Source organism: Phascolarctos cinereus, unplaced genomic scaffold (assembly GCF_003287225.1).
Source record: "Phascolarctos cinereus isolate Bilbo 61053 unplaced genomic scaffold, phaCin_HiC Scaffold_4;HRSCAF=312, whole genome shotgun sequence".
Lineage (NCBI taxonomy): Eukaryota > Metazoa > Chordata > Mammalia > Diprotodontia > Phascolarctidae > Phascolarctos > Phascolarctos cinereus.
The window spans coordinates 75,203,799-75,223,227 of record NW_027555847.1 but is presented as its reverse complement, the minus strand read 5'-3'; the positions used below and the strand labels follow the sequence as shown (position 1 = coordinate 75,223,227).

General features: G+C 36.0%; 1 protein-coding gene across 4 annotated transcripts in view; it reads right to left on the bottom strand.

Moving 5' to 3' along the window:
* The window catches only part of ZPBP (zona pellucida binding protein), a 155,219-nt gene that overhangs the window by 15,029 nt on the left and 120,761 nt on the right, over window positions 1-19,429 (bottom strand). The window contains exon 8 of one of the 4 annotated variants that reach the window (XM_078152272.1): window positions 13,786-13,849. The exons of 2 other annotated variants lie outside the window; for them this stretch is intronic. In XM_078152272.1, the coding sequence (XP_078008398.1) occupies window positions 13,809-13,849 (41 nt within the window). In that variant the 3' untranslated portion in view covers window positions 13,786-13,808. The remainder of the gene's footprint in view (window positions 1-13,785; window positions 13,850-19,429) is intronic. One more of the 4 variants, XM_078152271.1, reaches the window with a different exon arrangement.

Sequence of the window (19,429 nt, the reverse complement as noted above, 5' to 3'; positions counted from 1 at the left end):
AATAAGAACAGTCCAAGAAAATCAAGAATATTGTGAAAAGAAAGTCAATCAACTGAAAAAGAAGATGCAGATCTTAAGGAAGAAAATGACTCCTTGAAAATTAAAATTGGTCAAGGGGAAGCCAACAAAGTTATAAGAGACCAAGAAATAAAACAAAATATAAAGAATGAAAAAATAGAACAGAATGTGAAATATCTCATAAGAAAAACAACTGACCTGGAGAACAGATCGAGAAGAGAAAACATAAGAATAATCAGACTAACCTGAAAGCCACAATTAAAAAAAAAAGAATCTTAATGCAATAAGAAAAAACTAAAAGAAAATTGTCCTGAAGCATTACAAGAGAGGAAAGTAGAAACAGAAAAAAAAATCTGATTATTACTTGAAAGAGATCGTACAAGGAAAACCTATAGGAATATTATAGTTAATTTCTGAAAGTCCCAGCTTAAGGAGAAAGTATTATAAGTAACAAGAAAGAAAAATTCAAATACAGTGGCACCATAATTAGAATTATACAAGACCTAGCAGCAGCAATGATAAAAGATTGCAGGTCCTCGAACACTATGTATCAAAGCAAAAGAACTGAGGTTGCAGCTGAAAATATCATACCTAGCAATTTTAAGCATAATCCTGAACAAAAAAATGGATAATCAATGAATTGCCAAATTTTCAGGATTTTGTTGCAAAAAACACAGAACCTGACAGAAAATTTGACATACAAGATCCAAGAGAAATATAAGGTATACATCAAAGAGTAATTATAAGGGATTCAATAAGGACAGACTATTTTTTATATGAAGAAATGTAAAAAAGTATGTCTAACATTGTTATTAGTAATTGGGTAGTTCAAACAAAAGACTGGGGTAGACCTGAGTATGATGTAATTCTAAAAAGTAAAACTGTTTAGGAGAAGGTTAAAAAAAAAAAGTAATTATCCTATACAAATGAAGTACAAGAGGAAGAACTGACCAAAATAGGTCGGGGAGGAGGGTTGGTAGTTATGGAACTCTACTCTTATTGGGAATGGGTTCAAGAGGGTACAATACATATATATCTGGAAGGGCATGAAAATCTTCTAATGACAGAAAGAAATAGAAGGCTAAAGGAATAGGGAACAGGAAGAGGATAAGGGAGGGATTTTTAGAGGGAACCTTACTCACATCAGATCTGGGTTAAAGAGAGTACAATATATACATTCAGAAGGGAATAAAAGTCTTCTAAATTTATAAAGTAAGAAAGTGAGGGAATGGAATAAGGAGGAGGTATAGAAGGGTGTCTAGATTAATGAGAATGGGATAAAGAAGGAATAACATATATTTGGAAGGCTATAACAGTCTTCTCAATTTAGATAGAAACAAGAGGGTAAGGGGAAAAGGTGTGTGGGGGGGACAATAAAGGAGGGAATCTTTGAAGAAGGATAGGTTAAGTAATAAGAGCACAAGATAACAGGTAGAAGTAAAGTAGAGGAGTCAGGAGGGATAGGAAATAAGAGATACATACAAACATAAAATAAAGAACAGGAGTAGAATTTATTAGGAAAAAAGAAAGCAGGAATAGTAATCATGATCTCAAAGTTAAACCTGAAATAGATTTAATCAAAAGAGAAAAATAGGGAAACTACACTGTATGTCAGGTATATTAATCAATATTTTTTTAGACAATTTAAAATATTTTCTCCTTGACCTGGGAACTATGGAATTTGGCTATAACATTCCTGGCACTTTTGATTTGGGGATCTTGTTCAGGAGGTGATCAGTGGATTCTTTCAATTTCTGTTGATGATATCAAGGCTCTTTTTTTTTTTATCATGGCTGTCAGATAATCCACTAATTTTTAAATTATCTCTCCTAAATCTATTTTCCAGGTCAGTTGTTTTCCAATGAGATATTTCACATTGTTTTCTATTTTTTCATTCTTTTAGCTTTGTTTTATTGTTCCTTGGTTTCTCATAAAATCATTAGCTTCCATTTGTTCCATTCTCATTTTTAAGGAATTATTTTCTTCAGTGAGGTTTTGGACCTCATTTTCCATTTGGCCAATTCTGCTTTTTAAGGCATTCTTCACCTCACAGGCTTTTTGCACCTCTTTTGCCATTTGGCCTAGTCTGTTTCTTAAGGTATTATTTTCTTCAGTGTTTTTTTGTATTTCCCTAATCAAGCTGTTGACTCTTTTCTCATGATTTTCTTGCGTCACTCTCATTTCTTTTCCCATTTTCCTCTACATCTCTTATTTGATTTTCAAAATCCTTTTTTGAGCTTTTCCATGACCTGAGACCAATTCATATTTGTCTTGGAGGCTTTGGATATAGGAGCTTTGACTTTGCTATCTTCTGAGTGTGTTTTGATCTTCCTTGTCACCATAATAACTTCCTATAGTCAGAGATTTTTCCTGTTGTTTGCTCATTTTCCCAGCCTATTACTTGACTTTTAACATTAAAATAGGACTCTGTTTCCAGGGTGAAGGGTGCACTGTCCCAAGCTTCAGGGGTTTTATTTTTTCTGAGATGCTTCTATGGACCTGTAAGTTTTCAGATATTCTAAGGTGCTATGATCTAAGGAGGGGTGTTTTCTACTCTACTGGCCTGTGTTCTGGTTGGTGAGCAACCACAAGTATTCTTTTCTGCCCTGGAACTGTGAGGAGGGTCCTCCCTCCACTGCTGCCACAAGCTCTGCTATGTTAGTGCTCTTCCTCAGGACAATCGCTCAGGACTGGGACCCAGAACTGAGTGAAGGCAAAGCAACAGAAACCTAACTCAGTGCTAGCAAAGAGACTCCTATAATTTCCCTCTGGCCAGTTGTTTGACCCCCTTAGCGTCTGTGGGCTGAAAGCCCACAGAAGCAGCCACAACTGCTGCAGATTCACTCACTCCCTAGACTGCTCCTGGCATGTTGTCCTGGCGGGGACTGCCCCGGACTGTGTTCCCCTCCCACCCTGGAAAAACACACCCTTCCTACTGACCTTCTAAGTTGTCTCTGGTGTCTGTGGGCCAAAAGGTCCAGAAACTGCCACAGCTGCCAGCAATTCAGTCACCCTGAGGCCTGCTCCAGGTTCACTGGAGCCTGGTCTGTGCTGGCATAGCCTGAGCTGGACTGCACTCCTCTCTCAGCCTGGGGCAACAGACCTTTCCTGTCTGCGCTGTAAGTTGTCTTGGGCTGGAAATGTGTTTCACTCTGCCTTTGTATGGATTCTGCTGCTCCAGAATTTGTTTAGAGTCATTTTTTTAAAGGTATATAGAAGGTTTTGAAGAAGAGCTCAGGTGAGTCCTTGCTTTTCCTCAGTCATCTTGGCTCCACTTAGGCTACTTAAAATAACTAGACAGTATACGGTTGGAATATTGCTGTGGTGTAGGAAATGATGAGTTGGTTGACTTAGAAAAATATAAAAAGACTTGGACTTATGAAGGAAGATATTATCCATCCTCAGAGAACCAGAGGACAAGTATAATATAGTCTTACATAGATGCATGAATGTATATGTCTATATATGAGTATGATTATAGATATCTAAGTACATGCATGTGTACATAAAATGTATGTATGTATACATACATACATACATACTTACATACATACATACATACATATACACCCATGCTTAATTGTAGCCTTCTTGGGGGATGGGGGAGAAAACAAAGTAAAAACTACACAGCAGAGAACAAAAGAAAACTTACAAGGAAGCAAAGAAAAGATGGACAGCTGTGAACACAATGTGTAGTATTTATTATATAGGCTTTCATGAAATGGAAATTTATTGCTGTATATTTTCAATCCTTTCTCACATTCTGCTATGCACATGGCAATGATTTTTAAAATTTCCTTATTTTGTATTTAAGTTTTAATATTTAACTTTATATTATGTTTCTTTTTCTCTTCTTATTGTGCATTTAAGTTTTAGTATTTAAGTTTATAATGAATAAATTTTTTTTAAAAAAAGAAGGCAAACACAGTTCTAGGCCTTGAGGAAGGAACAGCTCTTCCCATTCGACCTATATTGACCAAATCACTCTTTGTGATAGCAGAGAGTTAAGAATAATTCTTTTCCACTCTATCAGTTATGAAGAACAAGTAGAAGATCTCCCCTTTCCACAAGGCATGCTGCTCAGGAACTCTTCTCTCTCTAGAAGGTCAGGGGTCTAAACTCTTCAGTTCGGGGTCAACATCTTCAAGGTGGGCATTGCTCAAGAAATCTCACTTCTCAACTTTTGATTCTGGAAGCCAAGACAGTGGAGTAAAAAGGTAGTCACTCTCACCCTCCCCTATCAACCTCTGAAAACCCAGAAAATATCACCCCCCCTAAAAAAAAATCCTGAAGCAGCTGAACCAGAAGAAAGATGGAGAGCCGCAGAGCAGTAGCCCAGCCTTACTTTAGCATACGAGGAGGAGATGCTGGTGACTAGGCATTTTACTGCAAATGGGTCTCCCAGTGCCTCAGCAAATATAAGAGAAGCAGCACTACAAAAGGCCCCAGGCAGATAAGCACCCTGCAGCATTCATCTGAAAGGAGCTGAAGAAAGCAACCTAGAGTCCTACTAAACTTCCAGCCTTGCTGATACCAGCCCAACACCAGGTAAGCTGTCAGAACCCTATAACCTCCAACTGCCAACCAGGAGGAGATCCTGAAGCCCAGGTGGTAGAGCAGGCAAACAGCAACAACTGGACCTCTGAGTGCCTCAGTGAGAGCAGGGGAACTGGTGGAAACCAGCTCAGAAAACCACCAGGTGCCTTGGCATTCTACAGAAAGGAACTCCCAGTGCATTAGCAGAAAGGAGGCAGCATTGCAAGGGGCCCCAGGCAGATAAATACCTTGCAGCACCCACCTAAAAGGAGCTGAAGAAAGCTAAAGGAAAGGAAAAGCAGGCAACCTAGGATTTCCTGAAAGTTCCAGCCTTGCTGATTCCAGCCCAACAAGGTAAGCTGCCAGAAACCTACAGCCTCCAATTGCCACATAAGAGGCCCCAGCACAAAGCCAGTGACCAAGACCTAGGCTCCCAACACAAGAAGCTTGGGTCAGTGCCCTCTGTTCCCCATCAGGAGAGCTCAATCTCTTTAAAGGCCAGGGAATAAAGAAACACCATGAGTAAAAAGAAACGTACCATAGATTCATATTATGAGAAGAGTGAAGATCAAGACAGAAATTCTGAAGAGGACAACATTGTCAACAAACCCACATCTGCAACAACAAAAGGGAATATGAACTGGTCTGAAGCCCAAAAAGCCTTCTTAGAAGAGCTCAAGAAGGATTTTAAAGTCAAATGAGAGAGGTAGAAGAGTCCTTCAAAAATACAATTGGCCAATTGGAAAAAAAATACACTGAAGAAAACAAGTCCCTAAAAAACACAATTGGCCAATTGGAAAAAAAAAAAGTACACTGAAGAAAACAAGTCCATAAAAAACACAATTGGCCAATTGAAGAAGGAAGTAAAAAACTAACAGAAGAAAACAATCTGTTAAAAACTAGAATTGGACAAATGGAAACTAATGTCTCTATGAGAGAGCAAGAATCAGTCAAACAGAAACAAAAAAATGAAAAAATAGATGAAAATGTAAAATACCTCATCAGTAAAACAACCGACCTGGAAAATCGACTCAGGAGAGACAATTTAAAAATTATTGGACTACCTGAAAATCATGATAAAAAAAGAGCCTGGACAGTATCTTTCAGGAAATCATAAAGGAAAACTGCCCAGAAGTCCTAGAACCAGAAGGAAAATAACCATAGAAAGAATCCACATCACCACCTGAAAGAGATCCCAAATTGACAATGCCAAGGAATATAATAGCAAAATTCCAAAATTACCAGATGAAAGAGAAGGTGCTGCAAGCAGCCAGAAAGAAACAATTTAAATATCATGGAACCACAGTCAGGATTACACAGGACCTTGCAGCTTCTACATTAAAAGACCGCAGGGCATGGAACATGATATTCCATAAGGCAAAGGAGCTTGGAATGCAGCCAAGGATCAATTACCCAGCAAAAATGAGCATCATTTTTCAAGGGAGGAGTGGATATTCAATGAAATAGGAGACTTCCAAACTTTCCTGATAAAAAGACCAGAGCTCAACAAAAAATTTGATCTTCAAGTACAGGACTCAAGAAGGACAAAAAGGTAAATGGGACAGAAGATACAATATGTTGTTAATAAGGGGGCTGTTTAACCCCTACAAGGGAATATGACACTTGCAACCCTTGAGAACTGTATTGTTATTACACCTTGTTAAAGGAGTATACATAAAGAGGGTGGATATTAGTTGACTTTGATGTAATGATAAAAAAAAATCTAATCAAGTGGGTTAAATGGATCCAAATAAGTGGATCAATCTGATCTTAGAAAATGTACTGAGAAAGGAGGAGGCAGACAAGGGTAAATTACATTACAGGAAAAGACACAAAATCCTATTACAGCAGAGGGAAAGAAGGAGGGGGGAGCATTGTTTGAACCTTACTCTCATCAGATTTGGCTCAAGAAGGGCATAAATAATCAGTTAGGTATAGAAATCTAACTTGCCCTATAGGCAGTAGGAGGGAAAAGGGGAAAGAAAAGGGAGGGGAAAGAAGGGAGGGAAGAAGCAGTAAGTAAAGGGGAAGAAAAGGGAAAGGGATAATAAAAGGGGGAGGGACTGAAGGAGGGGTGGTCAAAAGCAAAACACTAGTGAAGGGGGAAAGGAAAAAGGAGAAAGAAAAGCATAAATGGGGGGAAAGGATGGAGAAAAAGACACAGATAGTAATCATAACTGTGAATGTGAATGGGATGAACTCTCCCATAAAATGGAAATGGATTGCAGAATGGATTAAAAACCATAATCCTACAATATGTTGTTTACAGGAAACACATTTGAAAAAGAGTGACACATACAGGGTAAAGGTAAAAGGCTGGAGCAGAATATATTATGCTTCAGCTGAAGTAAAAAAAGCAGGGGTAGCAATCCTGATCTCAGACAAAGCAAAAGCAAAAATAGATCTAATCAAAAGAGATAAGGAAGGAAACTACATCCTGCTAAAAGGCACCATAGACAATGAAGTAATATCATTACTAAACATATATGCACCAAATGGTATAGCATCCAAATTCTTAGGAGAAGTTCAGGGAGTTACAGGAAGAAATAGACAGCAAAACTATACTAGTGGGGGACCTGAACCTCCCCCTCTCTGCACTAGATAAGTCTAACCACAAAATAAAAAAGAAAGAAGTTAAGGAGGTGAATAGAACATTAGAAAAGTTAGGTATGATAGACCTCTGGAGAAAACTGAATGGGGATAGAAAGGAATATACTTTTTTCTCGCAGTACATGGCACATACACAAAAATTGACCATGTACTAGGGCATTAAAAACCTCACAATCCAATGCAGAAAGGCAGAAATATTAAATGCATCCTTTTCAGATCATGATGCAATAAAAATTATATGTAATAAAGGGCCATGGAAAGATAGACTAAAAAATAATTGGAAACTAAATAATCTAATCCTAAAAAATGATTGGGTCAAACAACAAATCATAGAAACAATCAATAATTTCATTCAAGAGAATGACAATAATGAGACAACATACCAAAACTTATGGGATGCAGCAAAAGCAGTTCTTAGGGGAAGTTTTATATCTCTAAATGCTTACATAAATAAAATAGAAAAAGAGGAGATTAATGAATTGGGCATACAACTAAAAAAACTAGAAAAAGAACAAATTAAAAATCCTCAACTAAACACCAAATTAGAAATATTGAAAACCAAAGGAAAAATTAAGAAAATTGAAATTAAGAAAACTATATTGAACTAATAAATAAAACTAAGAGCTGGTTTTATGAAAAAACCAATAAAAGAAAAGAAAAACCAAGAAAGAAGAAAACCAAATTACTAGTATCAAGAATGAAAAGGGTGAAGCTACCACCAAGGAAGAGGAAATTAAAACAATAATTAGGAATTATTTTGCCCAACTATATGCCAACAAATTTGACAATCTTAGTGAAATGGATACATATTTACAAAAATATAAATTGCCCAGATTAAGAAGAGGAAGTAAAATACTTAAATAACCCCATCTCAGAAAAAGAAATTGAACAAGCCATTGATGAACTCCCTAGGAAAAAATCTCCAGGGCCAGATGGATTTACATGAATTCTATCAAACATTTAAAGAACAATTAATTCCAATACTATATAGACTATTTGGGAAAATAGGTGAAGAAGGAGTCTTACCAAATTCTTTTTATGATACAAATATGGTGTTGATACCTAAACCAGGAAGAGTCAAAATAGAGAAAGAAAATTATAGACCAATTTCTCTAATGAATATAGATGCAAAAATTTTAAACAAAATATTAGCAAATAGATTACAGCAACTTATCACAAGAATAATACACTATGACCAGGTAGGATTTATACCAGGAATGCAGCTGGTTCAATATTAAAAACTATCAGCATAATTGAGCATATCAACACAAACCAACAGAAACCACATGATCATCTCAATAGATGCAAAAAAGCTTTTGATAAAATACAACACCCATTCCTATTAAAAACACTAGAAAGCATAGGTATAAATGGAGTCTTCCTTAAAATAATAAATAGCATATATCTAAAACCTTCAGCAAGCATTATATGTAATGGGACAAGCTAGAAGCATTTCCAATAAGATCGGGGTGAAACAAGGATGTCCATTATCACCACTGTTATTCAATATTGTACTGGAAACGTTAGCTTTAGCAATAAGAGAAGAAAAAGAAATTGAAGGTATTGGAGTAGGCAAAGAAGAAACAAAGCTATCACTCTTTGCAGATGACATGATGATATACTTAAAGAATCCTAGAGAATTAAGTAAAAAACTACTTGAAATAATAAACAAGTTTAGCAAAGTTGCAGGCTATAAAATAAACCCACAGACATCATTGGCATTTCTATATATTACCAACAAAGCCCAACAGCAAGAGATAGAAAGAGAAATTCCATTTAAACTTACTGTAGACATTATAAAATATTTAGGAGTCTACCTCCCAAAACAAACCCAGGAACTCTATGAACACAATTACAAAACACTTTTCACACAAATAAAATCAGATCTAAATAATTGGAAAAACATCAGTTGCTCATGGGTAGGCCAAGCTAATATAATGAAAATGACAATTCTATCTAAGCTAATTTACTTATTCAGTGCCATACCAATCAAACTACCAAAAATTATTCTATAGAGTTAGAAAAAATAACAACAATATTCATTTGGAAGAACAAAAGGTCCAGAACATCAAAGGAACTAATGAAAAGAAATGCAGGGTAAGGTGGCCTAACAATTCCAGATCTTAAATTGTATTATAAAGCAGCAATCATCAAAACTACTTGGTACTGGCTAAGAAATAGAGTGGTGGATCAGTAGAATAGGTTAAATATGCAAGACACAGTAGTCAATGACTATAGTAATCTATGATTTGATAAACCCAAAGACCCCAGCTTCTGGGACAAGAACCCACTCTTTGAAAAAAAATGCTGGGAAAACTGGAAAAGAGTATGGCAGAAACTGGGTATAGACCGAAATCTCACGCCATATACCAAAATAAAGTCAAAATGGGTTCATAATTTAGATATAAAGGCTGATACTATAAGCAAACTGGCAGAACAAAGAGTTTACCTATCAGATCTATGGAGAATAGAAGAATTCATGACCAAAGAAGAGATAGAGAACATTAAGAAAAGTAAAATGGATAATTTTGATTACATTAAATTGAAAAGATTTTGCACAAAAAAACCCCAATGCAACTAAAATTAGAAAGAAGGTAGAAAATTGGGAATAAATTTTTACAACCAGTCTCTCTGAAAAGGGCCTCATTTCTAAAATATATAGAGAATTAAGTCAAATTTATAAGACTACAAGCCATTCCCCAATTGATAAATTATCAAAGATTATGAACAGACAGTTCTCAGATAAAGAAATTAAAGCCATCTATAGTCATATGAAAAATGCCCTAAATCTTTATTGATTAGAGAAATGCAAATCAAAACAACTCTGAGATACCACATCACACCTATCAGACTGGCCAACATGATGAAACAGGAAAATGATAAATGTTGGAGAAGATGTGGGAAAATTGGAACACTAATGCATTGTTGGTGGAGTTGCGAAATGATTCAACCATTTTGGAGAACAATTTGGAACTATGCCCAAAGGGCTATAAAAATGTGCATACCCTTTCACCCAGCAATAGCACTTCTAGGGCTCTATCCCAAAGAGATCATACAAATGGGAAAAGGACCCACATGTACAAAAATATTCATAGCAGCTCTTTTTGTGGTGGCAAAGAACTGGAAATTGAGAGGATGCCCATCAATTGGGGAATGGCTGAGCAAGTTGTGGTATATGAATGTAATGGAATACTATTGTGCTATAAGAAATGATGAACAGGTTGACTTCAGCAAAACATGAAAAGACTTGTATGGTCTGATGCTGAGTGAAATGAGCAGAACCAAGAGAACATTGTACACAATAACAGCCATGTTGTGCGATGACTAATATTGACAAACTTAACCCTTCCCAGCAATACAAGCATCTAAGACATCTCCAGAGGCCTCATGTTGGAAAATGCTATCCACATGCAAAGAAAGAACTATGAAAGTTGAATTGCTATTTTTTTTCTCTTCTGTTGAGTTTTGTTTCCTCTTTCTGATGGTTCCTCCTACTGGTTTTAATTTTTACTTACAAGACTACTAATATGAAAATATGTTTAATAGGAATATAAAGGTATAGCCTATATCAGATTGTGTGCCATCTTGGGGAGGTTGGTGGGGAGGAAGGGGGAAAAAATTTTTAAGTCAAAAGCAGATGGAAGTGATTATTGATAAATCAAAATAAATTAATAAAATTTAAAAAAAAAAAGAAATCTCTCTTCTCTGCCTGAAGGCTAGAATAATGATGCCTAGATTTTCCCCACACAGTAGCGAAAGAGTTCAGGGATACTGTTCATAAATTCCCCTCATATATATCTCATGTGCTTCTGTCCATGGTAGCCATTAATGGTCCCAGAATCCAGGTTAGAAACTAAACATATATAGGCATCACCTCAAACATATGAACATCAAACTCATGCTCTGTTCTACTGCATCATGGTCTGTCTTAAGAACAGGAAGAAGGGAAAAAAGAAAGGAGAACAGTTTGTCATCTCTTTTATGCTTCCTTAAAAGGTTGGTTCCTTCAAAAAAAGTCTATCATCCCAGCCATTCTAAGTAACCAATGCATCTTGAGGGCATTTTCAATCACCTGAAAACTATCCCCATGGAGGAACAAAACAAATTGGCTCCAAATGAATCAATTAATTTTGGTATGGCCCAAGAAATTCTCTTATATTCTCTAAGCGTGCCAATAGACATGTCTTTGCTCAACAGGCAAAGGTATTTTCAAAAGTTCTGATGAAAAGCTCACTTCCCTACAAACTCATTGAGTGAACCAGGGCACTCCCTGAACAACCACAATTACACAGATATAAAACACTTGCCTCAATGATGGTGCTAAAAGAGCACAGAAACCAATTTAGCAGTAAATGCTTGATCTTGTCAAATGGAATTACTTGATAGCAAAGGACAAGGCCAATTTAGAGTATAACTCATTTGTAAAGCATAACAAAGGAGAATTATGGAAATAAATTCAGCGGGAAAGAAGCCTATCAAAAACTTAACATTAAGAATCATCTAAGGAGGATCAAACCAAGAGCACTTATAGGTGAAATTTGCAAGAAAATCAATAAACACATCAGCGTTTCTATACTTGTCTAAAATGAAAATGGGGTGGAGTCTTAATGCAGATAAAAGCATACTTTTTTGGGGGGTTATGCAATTAGGGTTAAGTGACTTGTCCACACAGCTAGTGTCAAGTGTTTGGTCTCAGGCCAGATTTGAACTCAGGTCCTCCTGACTTTAGGGCTGGTGCTCTATCCACTGTGCCACCTAGCTGCCTCTAAAAGCATACTTTTTTAAACTTTCTTTTAGCTTTTTGGGGGTCTGTGTTTTCTTTTGCAACGTGGCTAACGTGGAAATATTTTTTTCCATGACTGCACATGTATAATCAATATCTAAGGGAAGGGGGGGAGGGAAAAAAGGGAGAGGGACTATTTAGAACTCAATTTTTTTAAATGAAAGTTCAAAATCGTTTTTACATACAATTTGAAAAATATATTAAATTTTTTCAAAAAAAGAAAGAAAAATGACAATAAGGCCTCTACCATCTCAGCACCTGAGGAAACAGAAATGGCACTTATGAAGAATAAGTTGGACTAATTATAGTGTAAGGATATAATGCAACGTTATTGTGCTCTAAGAAATCATGAAAGGGAAAAGTTTTAAGGGAAAAAAACTGGAAAGATTTGTATGAACTGATTCAGAATGAAATAAACAGAACCAGTAGAACAATTAGACAACAATATTGTAAAAACAAATAACTCTGAAAGACTTAAGAGCTCTGATTAATGCAATGACTACCCACAACTCTGAAAGATTGATAATGAAAGATAATACCCAACTTCTGACAGCAGTATTGTTCTTAAACTACCTTTGAAGTAAAAAGAATTTCTTTATTAATATTAATCTTACTAATAAGTAGTTAAATGGAACTAGATTGGTTGAACTTCTAAAATTTAGGAAAGACAATAGGTGGGGCTTGGGACAATGGCAGAAATGAGAGACAAGAGGTCTTTATTTCTCTCCAGGCTGAACTTCTAATTCTCCACAGGATTATACCAGGTATGCCATAAAAACTTCTTCACCTTGGAAGTTCACTCCAACCTTGGACTACTCACGCTAGAGGTACCCTCCCACTTTGCTGTTTCTCCCCAGTTGGCTAGTTCCTTTCAGGACTACCATTTGAAGGAAGTAGTATATGCCAAACATATCTTCAATTGTCTCCAGGCTGCACTCTTGACTTTCTACAGGACTTTGTTTACTATGCCAGTACTAGGTACCTTCATCTGATACAGACCCTCCTCCACTATTTTCAGCTTCCTTTTATATGTTGTTTTACCCAAATTAGAATACAAGCTCCCTGAGGGCAAAACTGTCTTTCTGCTTATATTTGTACAGTATTCTCAGCACTTAGCAGAGTGCCTGGCATATAATAAGAGCTTAATATATGCTTTTTGACTTGACTTGATGGACTAAGGTGCAAAATGGGAAAACATTTTCAGGCATGGACAATGTGTGAATTTGTTTTTAATTGACTATGAATATTTGTCATATTTTCTCTTTTAATTGAGGAGCAGCAATGGCAGGGAACTAGAGGAATAGTTACAGTTTTATTTAAAAAAATCACTAAACATTTTAAAAAGTATAGAAATGAAGGAAAAGTACAAATAGGATGGCTTAAAAGTTACACGTTGAATGTATCATTTATTTAAAATGAAAAGTAAGCTATAGGGTCACGCACAAGCTTCTTTTTCTGTTCTACTTTATATATGACAATGTTCAGTTTGCTTAGTTTTTGTAAAACTGAAAAAAATATATTTCAAAAGATAACTTAGAAGGATGATTGGACATGATCAAACACATAATGCAGAAATTTATTCGGGAAGTGGCTCAGTTTTAAAGAAACTCAAGAATCAATTTTCAAAATATTATGTAGATTGAATGATTCCAAAAGAAGTGAAAAAGCTCAAACACATACATCATACAACATCAACAGCTAATGACTATATGTACCTAATTTCTCAGCTCTTTACAATTTATAGGAGAGCAATTCATGCACATAGCAAGCATATCCTTGGTAAAAATAAAAAATGAAACAAAATAAAAAGAACATACAGGTATTCACAGAAAACTTACAGTATTAGGTCATATCTTCCCAGTCACACAAATGAATGAAAAGCATGGAGTAGAAGATCCTGCACTGCACAAACACAATAGTGTTTATTGGTTACCAAAAATAGCAACAATAACAAAACCGATAAAAACAACATTTATGTTTTGGCGTCAATAAGCTCATCTTTAAAAATTATCTTCCAGAAAAGTTTTCCATACATGTGTTAAGATCATATGTGATGCTTAAATATTATTAGTAAGGTCTTTTTGTGCCACGAACCTCTTTGGCAGTCTTAGAAAACCTAAGAGCCCCTTTCAAAGAATATTTTTGAATGCTTAAAATAAAATAAATAGGATTACACAGGAAAGTAACTTGAAATACTGTTATCAAAATATTAAATTAAAAAGACCAGAGTTCATAGACACTAGTTTAAGAATCTCTAAAACATGAAGGTACAACCATGAGAGACACCAGTACAATTGGTATAATGAAACCTTTTTCTGGGCTGGGGTCCCCGAGGTGACTCCCATGATTGTTCCTTGAGGCCTTAATACAGGAGTTGGCTGTAAACCTGGCCAGGACTCTTGACTCCCAGATTTTTGTGACAAATTCTCCCAACCATTGGAAACTCCCAAGTTTGGAGATGCCACTTCCTTCACTAGATACCTAAACAAAGGAGTCACTGAGATTCCCCAAAGTAAATATGGCAAAGAGCCACTAGCTCAAGCTTACAGGCCCTTTAGAATGTCCCTGGAGCCCATCAGGAGGTTTCTCTTCAATATGTGGTTAGCCACGCATTTCTAAAAGGTCTACACTCTCTCTCCAGTCTCTCCTTGAGGCACTTTCATCACAATTCCCGATTTTCCCAGAAGCAACAACACAGAGTCCTCCATGTTAAGAGACATTGTCTTCCTCCTAATGTCCTCTATATGAAGAAGCTATCTGAAGCCCTCTGGACTTCATATGTGTCAGACCCCAGTTAAAATAGAAAACCGTTTGACCCTATGTGTATAGACACAGACATAGATATACCCATTTGGTTCCTCAAATGTCTTAATTATTATGAGAACAATGTAATTGGTTGAAATGTATAAAGAATAGAGGATATCCTCCTGTATTTATTGTCTTTTGATTACCAAAAAAAAAAAACTGACTAGGAAGATTAAAACACAGAATTAAAGGTTCTCCTCCAACAAGATGTCTCCCAGGTAAATTATAAGATTATAGCTTCCTCAATATAGGGAACCACAAAGATACTTTTGCTCAACAATCATCTGAGTATTAATATTGTAAAAACAACAACAGCAACAACAAAACAAGGAGACATGTTCATAAAAAGTATTCATTGGTGTCATGAAGGCTGTCCCACATAAAAGTTAGATAGAAGAATTCCTTACAGATAATAAAATTACCCAGATGCTCCTGCCTGTTGAAGGTGCTGTCTTCATTTTATAGAACTCTTGAACAATACAAGCCCTTTCCAATGAGATACAAAGCCATCTGAAAATTCATATGTACTTAAAGAATACAGTAACTAATATAGTTGGGGGGGGGAAATTGTGTGGTTTTTCTGGTCGTGTACGTTATGTTTATCCACAAGAGTCTGTTTAGATGTGGCTCACAGGAAGGGAAGAATAAACATCCTTAGAGTCTCCTCTCTCCACCCTTCCCCAAGGGAGATTCTGATTCCTGCCAAGAGGGAAATAGAAGATTGGAGCCAGAAGATGCCTCCTCAGAGAGAGGGGATATGGGGTGAGAATTATACCTATTTGCTTCCTTAAATATTGTTAGTGTATGGAGAATAATTTTTAGGTTCAGGTTGCATTACTGATCTTTTTTTTTCTTTTTGGTGAGGCAATTGGGGTTAAGTGACTTGCCCAGGGTCACAGAGCTAGTAAGTGTAAGGTGTCTGAGGCCAGATTTGAACTCAGCTCCTCCTAACTCCAGGGTGAGTGCGCTATTTACTGAGCCACCTAGCTGCCCTAAAACATGACTTATTCTTTCTTTTTTTTTTTTGGTGAGGCAACTGGGGTTGTGACTTGGCCAGAGTCACACAGCTAATAAGTGTTATGTGTCTGAGGCCGGATTTGAACTCAGGTCCTCCTGACTCCAGAGCCAGTGCTCTATCCACTGTGCCACCAAGCTGCCCCTGCATTCCTGATCTTTATTTTTTAACTGGGAAGAAGTAACTCAAACTATATAGCCAAGACTCGGTGCTCTACCTACTAGATGTCAATTCCACAATGAAGACACATATTAAATATAATAAACTCATTTATCCTAGTCAATAGCAAGACAGAAATCAGAAAAAGTATATATACAAGAATATATACCAGACAATACATAGTGAATGAAGGAGCTCTCCCTTTGGGAGCAAGATAACTTAGCTCAACTGAGAGTCTCTTCTCTCACCCAAGGGGATATCCCTAAGCTGGGGATGGGGATAGGAACATCAAAAAGATTGCTGATTCTTCCATGTGTTGGCTTCTTCCCACAGTATTTCCTTTCAGGGGCTTGAACAAAAGTTAGAACTGCAAGTCTTCTCTCCTGAAGCTGGAAGCCAGAAGACTAGATTTCTCTTCTCTCCAGCTTGTACTCCTTAAGCAAACTTTACATCCCACTTATGCAGTAAGAACAAGGTAGTCCTACCATTGAGTTTTTTCATCAAATGATCAGTTCATTATTTAGGAACCAGAGAGTCACTACAGCCTAACTTCTCTTGATACACCTTGTTTTTCCAAGACAGGGTTATTTAAATATTCTATTTCCTCTTTTGTAATCTGAACAATTTATATTTTTGTAAATATTCATGAATTTCATTTAGATGATCAGTTTTATTGAAATATAGCTGGGAAAAATCACTTCTAATAATTGCTTTAATTTCGTCTTCATTGGTTGCGCATTGATTTTTCATTTTTGATATTGATAAATGGGCTTTCTTCTTTTTAAAATCAAATTAGCTAATGGTTTATCTATTTTACTGTGGGTTTTTTTTTCCCATAAAACCAGCTCAGATTCATTAGTTTATTTTTTAATTTTAAATTTTATTAATCTGCTCTTTGATTTTTCAAAATTTCTATTTTCTATTTCAGGATTTCTATTGGGAATTTTTGATTTCTTGTTAATCTACTTTTTTTTTTAGTTGCATGCCCAACTCATTGATCTGTTCTTTCTCTCTTTTATTGATGGTAAGCATTTAGAGACACAAATTTTCTGCTAAGTGCTACTTCGGCTGCATCCCATAAATTCTGGTCTTTTGTCTCATTGTTGTCATCTTTAATAAAATTGATTGCTTTGATGATTTGTTTTTTGATTCACTAATTATTAGGTATTAGTTTCTAATTAATTATTAATCTATGCTTCAAAGGCCCTTTATTCAATGTAATTTTTAATACATTATGGTCCAAAAAGGATGCATTTAATATTTCTGCTTACATTTGTTTGTAAGGTTTTTATGCCATTATGGTTAATGTGTGTGTGTGTGTGTGTGTGTGTGTGTGTTGGTACCATGCACAGCAGAAATACAGGTATTCTCCTTTCTATTACCATTCAATATACTCCAGAGGTTTACCATATCTAACTTTTTAAAAATTCTATTTTTCTCCTTAACTTCATTCTTGTTTATTTTACGGTTACAATTAGCTAGGTCTGAGAGGAGTATATTGAGGTTCCCCACTAGTACAGTTTTATTGTCTGTTTCACCCAGTAACTAATTTAACTTTTCCTTCAAGCATCTGGATGCTATACCCTTTGATGCATATATGTTTAGTATTGACATTAAGTGTCTTTTAGCAAAATGTCATTTCCTTCATTCTCTCTTTTAGTTAGGTCTATTTTTTGCTTTTACTTTATTTGAAATCATGATTACTATGCATCTTTTCCCAATGTTTCCTCTACTTTATTTTTTTCTCATTAAAAAAATTTTTTTTTGCTCTTCTAGAAAATTTTGTTGGTCTTGTGTCCAATCTGCTTTTTTTTTTCCTTTGAAGATTTGCTTGTAGATATTTTTAAGCAATGGCCTTCTTCTAATTTTGTGTCTTGAGCTTCCCTATCACCATAGCACTTTCTTTTATATTCAGGTTCTTTTTTTTGTTGTTGCTAACTAATTTTTCTAACCTATTTCTTGACTTTGGACTTTATGTTAAAGTTTGGCTCTGCTCAGCTCTAAGGGTGGGAAGATGGCTAGCTTTAGCTTCTATTGCTTTTGTTCTTCTACTTCTTTCATAGCTCAGTGGGGGCCTGTAAGTTTTTTTTATTTTTATTTTTTAATTTTTAACATATGTCTTTAACACTTTGGGTTACAAATTTTCTCCCTTCCTCCCTCCCCACCCACCCTCATTGAAAAGGCAAACATCTCGATACACGTTATAGATGTGTAGTCATGCAAAACACTTCCATAGTAGTCCTGTTGTGAAAAACTAAGTATATTTACCTTCATCCTATCCTACCCGCCATTTATTGTATTCTTTCTTTTGACCCTGTCCCTTCTCAGAAGTGTTTACTTTTGATTATCCCCTCCCCAATCTCTCCTTCCCTCTATCAACCCCCTATTCTCTTGTCTCCCTCCCCCCTTATTTTCCTGTATGGTAAGACAGATTTCCATACCCCATTGTGTATGTTATTCCCTCCTTAAGCCAAATCCTATGAGAATAAGATTTACTCATTCCTTCTCACCTTGCCCCATTTCCCCTCCTCTGTAAAAGCCTTTTCTTTTCTGTTTCATGTGAGATAATTTACCCCATTCTACTTCTCCCTTTCTCCTTCTCCCAGCATAATCCTTTCTCACCCCTTAATGTAATTTTCCAGATATCACCCCACCATCTTCAACTCACCCTGTGCCCTCTATCTATGTATACACACATATAATTTTTCCCCTCCCACTACCCTAATACTGACAAAGGACTCATGAGTTACAAATATCATCTTTCCTTGCAGGAATGTAAACAGTTCAACCTTAATAAGTCTCTTATGATTTCTCTTTCCTGTTTACCTCTTCCATGTTTCACTTGAGTCCTGTATTTGAAAGTCCAATTTCATATTTATCTCTGGTCTTTTCCTCAGGAATTTTGAAAGTCCCTTATTTCACTGAATGACCATTTTTTTTTACCCTGAAGGATTATATTCAGTTTTGCTGGGTAGGTGATTTGGTTGTAATCCTATCTCCTTTGACCTTTGGAATATCATACTCCATGCCCTCTGGACCCTTAATGTAGAAGCTGCTACATCTTGTATTATCCTGATTGTGTTTCCACAATACTTGAATTGTTTCTTTCTGGCTGCTTGCAATATTTTGTCCTTGACCTAGGAACTCAGGAATTTGGCTACAATATTCCTAGGACTTTCCTTTGGGGATCTCTTTCAGGAGGTGATTGGTGGATTCTTTCAATTTTTATTTTGCCCTCTGGTTCTAAAATATCAGGGCAGTTTTCCTTGATAATTTCTTGAAAGATGACATCTAGGCTCTTTTTTAAATCATGGCTTTCAGATAGTCCAATAATTTTTAAGTTCTCTCTCCTGAATCTATTTTCCAGGTCAGTTGTTTTTCCAATGAGATATTTCACACTCTCTTCTATTTTTTCATTCTTTTGGATTAGTGTTACAGTGCCTTTATTTCTCAAATTGCCACTAGCTTCCAATTTCTCCATTCTAATTTTTAAGGAAGTATTT